The sequence below is a fragment of the Symsagittifera roscoffensis genome, chromosome 10 (assembly GCF_963678635.1).
Source record: "Symsagittifera roscoffensis chromosome 10, txSymRosc1.1, whole genome shotgun sequence".
Taxonomy (NCBI): domain Eukaryota; kingdom Metazoa; phylum Xenacoelomorpha; order Acoela; family Convolutidae; genus Symsagittifera; species Symsagittifera roscoffensis.
The window spans coordinates 6,229,554-6,237,098 of NC_087071.1; the positions used below are offsets into that span (position 1 = coordinate 6,229,554).

At 33.9% G+C, this 7,545-nt stretch overlaps 1 protein-coding gene across 1 annotated transcript; it reads right to left on the bottom strand.

Annotated features, from left to right (window-relative positions):
- Positions 1 to 1,172: 1,172 nt before the first annotated feature.
- LOC134855476 (tripartite motif-containing protein 5-like) lies at positions 1,173 to 5,941 on the bottom strand. The gene is made up of 3 exons (XM_063872010.1): positions 5,548 to 5,941; positions 4,198 to 4,762; positions 1,173 to 1,903 (listed from the first exon to the last, which is right to left on the bottom strand). Exons 1-3 carry the CDS (start codon positions 5,776 to 5,778, stop codon positions 1,548 to 1,550), a joined length of 1,152 nt encoding a protein of 383 aa, XP_063728080.1. The 5' UTR covers positions 5,779 to 5,941; the 3' UTR covers positions 1,173 to 1,547.
- Between the last annotated feature and the right edge of the window lie 1,604 nt (positions 5,942 to 7,545).

Here is a 7,545-nt window from a genome sequence, read left to right on the forward strand (position 1 = left end):
AACAAGGTGTCAGCAGAGAAAAATACGAGGTTAGGGTTGATGGCTTTTTCTTAGCGTCGCAGCTGGATTTGAATACAATTATGCAATCCACAAAGCTAAAAATTAAACTTAAGCTTTTAACCACTTTATGTTTAGCTGTGGAAAAAAGCAGCCGGTATATTATGGGAAAGTCCAATCAGCAAAGCAACAGAGTTGAGCTATTGTAATCCTTGCAAGCTAAAATGCAAACTTTTTAAACAAAACTTGCGTTTCATTAAATTTTGTTACAGAGAATAAGATTTTTCTCAATTGATGGATTCTACTAAGCGTCGTAGCTGAATTCAAACAATAACATGCAACTAACAAAACTAAGAAATGAAGTTAGGACTTAAGTTTGCACCCAATCAATTGTTAGTTGTGGACAAAAACAGCCAGTCAATTATGGGAATTTTGATTTGGCCAATCATCGGAGCTCGATTTCAGAGAAATCAAGCAAGCTACAAGGCGAATTAAAAGAACAAGAACAGCTTCATAATAGATTCACAAAGAGATAGTACTAATGTAATGAGTGATTCTTCTGAGCTTCGCAGCAGTACTAAAAAAAACTATGCAACCAACAAAACTAAGAATGAAATTAGGAGTTAAATTTACACCCATTCAATTCTGAGAGTTTCAATTTTGCCGCCGAGCATCGGAGCTTGATTTCACAGAAATCAAGCAAGCAAAGAGCACATTATTTAGGTTAAAAAAGCAATAAGTAAGTTGTCAACAGAGAAAAGTTTTTGAATCAAGGAATTTTGCAAAGCGCCGTTTCAAACACATGTATGCACTCTGCAAAACCGAGAAAAGATATTAAGGGTGTACCCAATCAGTTGTTAGCAATGGACAAAAACAGCTAGTCAATTATGGGAGCTTCAATTTAGCCAAGCATCGGAGCTCGATTTCAGAGAAATCATGCAAGCTACAAGGCAAATCATTTGAACAAAAACAGCTTTAAATGTCAACTCCTCTAAGAGCATCTAATGTTTTCTCAAATGTATCAATAACCTTTTTTGGTTTGTAAACATAATTTTGGCAACCCTATTAACCTGAAGCGAACATTTGAGAGAGGAAAGAAAACTTTCAGGAAAGAAAAACTAAAAAACATACTTTTTAAAAGCAACATACTTTTTATATTCAAAATTAAGTTCATCAATTCCTTCAAAAATACATGTACTACGTGCATGTAATTGATCTAGGTTAAAAATATGGTTCGATGACAATCAACCCAATTCCAATTTACCCTATGCCATTCTATCCTATACTAATCTACCCTATATTCCAATCCAATCTATGCCAAATTACGCAATGGCAATTTACCCTATGTTCTATAAATAATTCAATTCGATTGATTAGAGATAACTGAGATCACTATCTCGGTTAAGATCGCCGGTGAGCATAGACAAAATATACAGTATAGTATAGACCAAATCCTATTTACAATTAACATAAAGCGAGATAAGTAAAGATGTTGGTTCGTTCATTCTGTTTGAATTCCTCTTTGCAGCTTGAAGTAGTTAGCTTATGTGTTAAAATATTTTTGCCAGTAGTTCTAATGTGGTTGGTGAGCCATCTTGATTCTTTTGCAGATAATAATCAGAAAAGAAAACAGCTTCCTCTCCGCTGCTCAGATTGGTCACTACAAAATATTCTAGATCCCATTGTGTCTCTCCTCCCTCTCCAAATTCGATTTCCACTACCAGTCTCTCCATTCTGCCCACGTCTATCAACTGCAGCTCAAACTTATTCTCAATAAACATATTTTTATGCATCTTGCCAAGTTTCTGTCTGCCCGTGTTGCCATTCTGACCAAACAGTGTGATGAATACATCGTTGTATGTGTGCTGACAGCCCAATTCGACACTGTACTTGACTGGCGACTGTGCTATAAGCAAAATAACAAAACAATCAATTACTCATTCCATTTCATACTCACATTCAACTGCAGCTCATCTAAGGTTCCATCTACTACAAAGCACTACTATTACTTCATATAACTGTTATAAATAAATCAAGTAAAAGCAGAGCGTAAAAATATGTGCACACTATAGCTTTATGAAAAACCATGTGCGCATTTTTTATTGTAAAGAAACAGAAAATATCAAAGGACACAGAAATGAGGGCAAAAGCCGTTTTTAGTCACAGAAATTGTGACAAAACTGCAACGAATTTTCCAGGTCACACTTATTAAAGTTACAACGCAAAGGAAACAAGACGATGCAAATACTCAGGTAAAATCAAAACAAAAACATCTAAAAATTGTTTGGACGGTAAATTAGACAAAAATTTAGACAAAGATGTTTAGGAAGTTAGACGACAAGCAAATTAGACGATGCGAAAATAACAGAATTTAGACAATCTGTAAACAAAATTACGCAATTTGCACGCGACTTAAATTAACTTTTGGCTGAGTAAACAATGGTTGTCCACAATAAATCAGGTTATTACTGTACCAGTTGTGTAATGGAATTTCAAAAAGGTATTACACTTCGATTTGATGTCTTACACAGAGTCGAAGCTGTGCTTCGCAAACCCCGGCGAGAACACGACAAAAAACGGCTCTATAAAGTGCAAAAAAAGTTAAAATAAGCCTCGCATTAGTAAAAGTACGGCTTCGTCTCGCATTGGAAACCACGAACTACTGGGACCAAGATATTATAGCTTGCATGCACTAACCACTCACCACGGACGCTTAATTAATCCAAACATTGCCCAAAAGTAAAGCAGAGAGCAGATTTGCAACTTCCAATACTACAGAGAAATTTCTATCCAGGTGAACACTTTCCATAAACACTTATATTTGCCAGCTAGGTTAGAAAAAAAAGAAGGTTCGTACTAATACACCAAAGGTCGCAAGCTCGAAAGAGATATAATCAACTTACAATAATAATTTTGATCACTTCTGAGATCATATATATTTTTGTTTTTATGCACTTTCCTTCTAAGCAAAAAGTTTTGTTAGCCTAGTTCTTACCGTCTAAATTCACATAGAGTTATCTTATAAAATCCGTATAAAATTTCCTAGAACCTTTAGACAAGAAACTAAACAAGAAACTAAACAAAAAAAATTTAGACAAGAAAATTAGTGGACAAGAAAATTAGACAAGGAAATTAGACGGGACCAAAAACACACATTTTTCGAGACGTACGAAATTAGACGTAGTTAAGCATTTATTGTGCCTGCAATCATGTTTGACGTTTTATGGTGTCTGAAGTTTGTTTACAGAAGACAATTAACTTTCGTTTGGCTTTTCTTAAATGCAAATCAAACTTAACATGTCACCATTCTACAAATTATGCATTTCAAAAACGTTTTTCAATATTCAGATTAACTTATTATAAAAATAATTTAATAAGAGCAATCAAAGGATGAAATCTACAGACATTTAAATTAATTTTAAGAGCTTGAACTGTTCTATGAAAACAGAAGTTTTCATGAGCAAGCTATCAGGCGATGAAAGTTTTGAAAGACTTAAGTTGCTTTGATAACTTGAATCGGTTCCAAGAACTTTTTCAAGCTGCAACATGTTTTTCGAGCAGCTTTTGAAGTTAAGAATAATTGACAACTTATAATTTTCTTTGATGGCGTGAAATGTTACGAAAAAAGTCCAATCTCGCTTATCTTGAAAAAACTGACTTAAACTTTGAAAATTTTATTGATAAAATAAATCAATTTGAGAAAAAACTGGATCAATAGGTAAAATTTATATACCGATGGGGAATCTGAAAACTAAAAAACACTTTCTAAATTAGAAGCCGATCACGTTTTTCGTGTAGACTGTACTCTTTTTCTGTTCAATAGCGGAGTTTACCTTCATTCCAACAAAAGAAATGAACCTAAATCAGTATAAATAACCCTGCGCGCATATAAGTTTAATCAAAAATAAGCTTTAAAAAGGGCTTAATGATTAATTTTATTAATTCAGTCAATCAAAAAAATGATTAATAAAAAAGATAATTAACCAACAGAAAAGGGGGGGGCTTAAAAGAGCATAAACATTCATTTCATTTTTTGAACTTAATTGAAACAAATCGAGAGAAAACCATCCAAGTCCACTTAAAACAAAACCAACTAAAAACATATTAGACAAATTAACCTACTTTTAACTACCTGTAAAACAAAACAAAAATTAGCAACTTAGCCATTAATGTTGGTTATATAAAACTGAAAACACTTACGTTTACCGGGTGCTGATCTCAGAGTATTGTTTTTATTCGCAATAGTTGAGGAGTTTTTGGCATTCAGGGCCTGGATTGCAGCTTCGATACTTTTATCTATTACTTTGCACGATACAATCATTGTGTTCATTTTTGTAATTTCCGCAGAGTTTTTAGCTTTCAAATCTATCAGCTCAATTTTGATACTCTCTTCAAGTTTAGTAACTTGTTGCAGATCCTGCACTCGTTTGATATCAGGTTTCCTGCTCATCAGCGCATTTGATTTGTCCGTTACTGTCAAAATTTCGGCATTTAGATCAATAATTTGATCTGTGAGCTGTCTAATAGTGTTTTGACAGCCCTCAAAGAGTTGCAGAGCTTTCTCAGTTTTCTCAGTGGCTTGCTTTAGATCAATATCTTCTTGCAGTACAACAAGATGAGCTCCATGACTAGCTCTCCAGCAATCCTTGCAAATAGAGATTTCACAACTGCTGTTTTGACAGAAATACTTTTTTGCTTTTTTATGAGTTCGGCACATCTTTTTATCGGCTTCACTGGTTTGAGATCGGGCAGGCACATCTCTTGACTAAAAAAATGAGAAAAAGTTAACATCCTCCACCCCAGCGTTCAATTTGAATTAAGTTTGCTAAGCGCTACATGTAAAACATGTAAAATGATCTACTCTGATTGACTGAATATTCGAACTCAGAACTAAGCTTACATCCACCTCTCCCTACCCCCACCCCCCAAAAAATAATGAATTATTTTCACCAAATATAAAAAAAAAGTATTATCTGAAATATTCGACACATCGATGCAGCCATACTCATCATACCCAAATCATCACAAAATTTTTACTCGAGCTTTTCCCACCTGTGAAAAAAACTAGGACCTTTGCCGTGCCAGGCGTAGTTGTTACCTTTAGACCATGTGTGTTGGAGAAGCTAACAAATTTGAATTCATCGTAAGCCAAGCGATCAAATAATTCAATTGATTCTGTCAAGCAATAAGTTAACCCGCCAAAAAAATTGAACTCCGATTTGAATAACACTTGGTAATCACAAGCATAACAAACCAAAATAATATAATAGCTTTCTATGATAATTTAATTAAAAGAAAACACGTCTAAATAAGCTTTATGCTCTCTCGAAAAAATTACCCGTGTATCTTCCTGTACATCTTCTCTACTTGAGATTTAACTTAGAGATGGTAGAAATTTCAAATTGATTTTAAAAATTCTCTTTTCGAATAATTCCAATTTGATTTTATAAATCTCTTTTCGAAAACTTTTTCCTTTAGACGTGGGCTTACTAATTGGCAAATATTTTCTGTTATGCCCAAAATTATTGATTTGTAGATGAAAATCTTTACCGCAATTGCAGACTTCAGCGTAAAATTCTCCACGCAATGCTTCTCATTTCGAACTCTATCCTCAATGGGAGTCCTGCACTCGGGGCATTGTCTGGAATAAGACTGTATAATCCCTTTGAGACAGTTTTTTGGAGAAGAGCAGTAAGAGTGCCCACACGAAGACAAAATGCGAGGGTTCATCAATGTTTCTAGACAAATAGGACACTCAAATTGATCACCACCTGTGGCCATAGTTATTCAAACTGTGTGGTAACAAACAATTAATGCAAAATTATAAACGAATTAATTTTGTTTCAAGTTTTTTAGCAACGAGAGAATAAATACTTGAACATAAAGTCAGCAGATATATTGTTCAAAACGCAAACCATGAAGCTTTTATTTTTTGAAAAACCACACGAACAATCTTTGACTTTGGTTAATATAAAAAATGGCCACAACTAATTAATAAAAATACATTTTCTAAAACATAGACAATAATTTGTAGTATTACCGTCTCTGATTTGCAAAATGAAGAATTCATTTTTAAACCATCTCAATGTTTAGTTAAATAAAGTATAATACTAACGTTAACAACTACCCATATTTTGGTAAGTTTAATAAACATATTCAAATCTCGTATAAATATCAACCAGCTAAATCATGCTATCCAATAGTAAAAACAAACTCAGAAAGTTCTTGATTAAACGCTTTTTTATCATATCAATACGGACTATCAGATTCAAAACCATGCCTCAGAGGTCTTTGTTATTTGGTCAATTATGACTGCATGTTAACACCATTGGTCAAAACCATTTGGTCAATCATTCACTGGCCTCAGTTGTTAGCGGTTGAAATGAGTCCATTCTAAAATTAAGAAACTGAGTTGCAATTTGCAATGCAAGCAAACTCGGGAGTGCACTAAAAATCGTCTTTGGTAAGAAGAAGGACTGGTATAAATCAATATAGCTTGTGCAGAGCTAAGGAGTTATTAAAAAAACACCACACTGCTGAGCTTCTTTTTTTAACACTATTAACAATGCAATCTAGAATTAGTCTACTTTCAAGAAACCAAGGTGCTCTTAAACTCAAACATTCTAAAAAGTATCAAATTTTGCAAGAAAACATGCAGTATATCCAACTTGAGCAAAAATAATGAAAAAAAAATCTATTATGATTCATTTCGGCAAAAGCTTTTGCATGCCTAATAGGAATGGAAAGTTTAAAAAATACACTTTTGACACTAATTTTCATCATTTCAGCTTCTGAACAATAAACTTTGCAACTTGTTCCTTCGACTAAACCCTCAATCTTAGATTTGGCAGGGTAGTTTTTCATTAAAAAAAGTTTCCAAAAAACGGTCCCAAAAATAAACAGTTTTTTTCCCCAGAAGCAATAGCTTTTTCTATATAAAAAGGGCGCACCAGCTTATATAGCAAACAATCCCGAAATCTGTAGTTTAAAATGTACCATTACCCTTGAAATTGGTAGCTTACTTTTTGAGAACAGTCAAAAAGTTTCCAAAGAACAGTCAAAAAGTGTAAATTGTGACTTTTCCATACTAAAATTGGGGCGTAGCCGCTTCTACCGGGAAATATCTCACAACCTGTTTTATTCAATTCTTTTTTACTCATATTTGGGAGGGCAGTTTTTGAGAAAAATGGGAACATTTCGAAAAATGAGCAAATTGTCAACAATTGGCTTGTAATGCGGCCATAACTTTTTTCTTTTAAAATTAGTGCGTAGTGGCTTAGACAAAATATATCCTCACTACTTGCTCTTTCCATTGAAACCTTAATCTCAGATTAAGGTTTCAATCCGAACAAAAACAAATCCGAGAAAATGAGTCAAACATTCCCCCGTTGAAATTTTCGATGGACTTTGAAAATGGAGTATGGGGAAAAGAGACTTAAAACATGCAGACACAAAACGTAGCAGCCATTCGTTTCGTTGGTCTCGATATTTTGAAACAAGTCTCGAGCAAAAGATATCCCCGCTGCCTATTCTTTTCATTGAAACCAT

What these genes read in the sequence shown, in the direction of transcription:
- LOC134855476 (XM_063872010.1), bottom strand. Translation starts at nt 5,778, where the DNA reads ATGGCCACAGGTGGTGATCAATTTGAGTGTCCTATTTGTCTAGAAACA. An exon ending in CGCTGAAGTCTGCAATTGCG is followed by an intron (nt 4,763 to 5,547) that starts GTAAAGATTTTC and finishes TCATTTTTTTAG; the next exon opens with TCAAGAGATGTGCCTGCCCG. An exon ending in GAGATCAGCACCCGGTAAAC is followed by an intron (nt 1,904 to 4,197) that starts GTAAGTGTTTTC and finishes TTTTGCTTATAG; the next exon opens with CACAGTCGCCAGTCAAGTAC.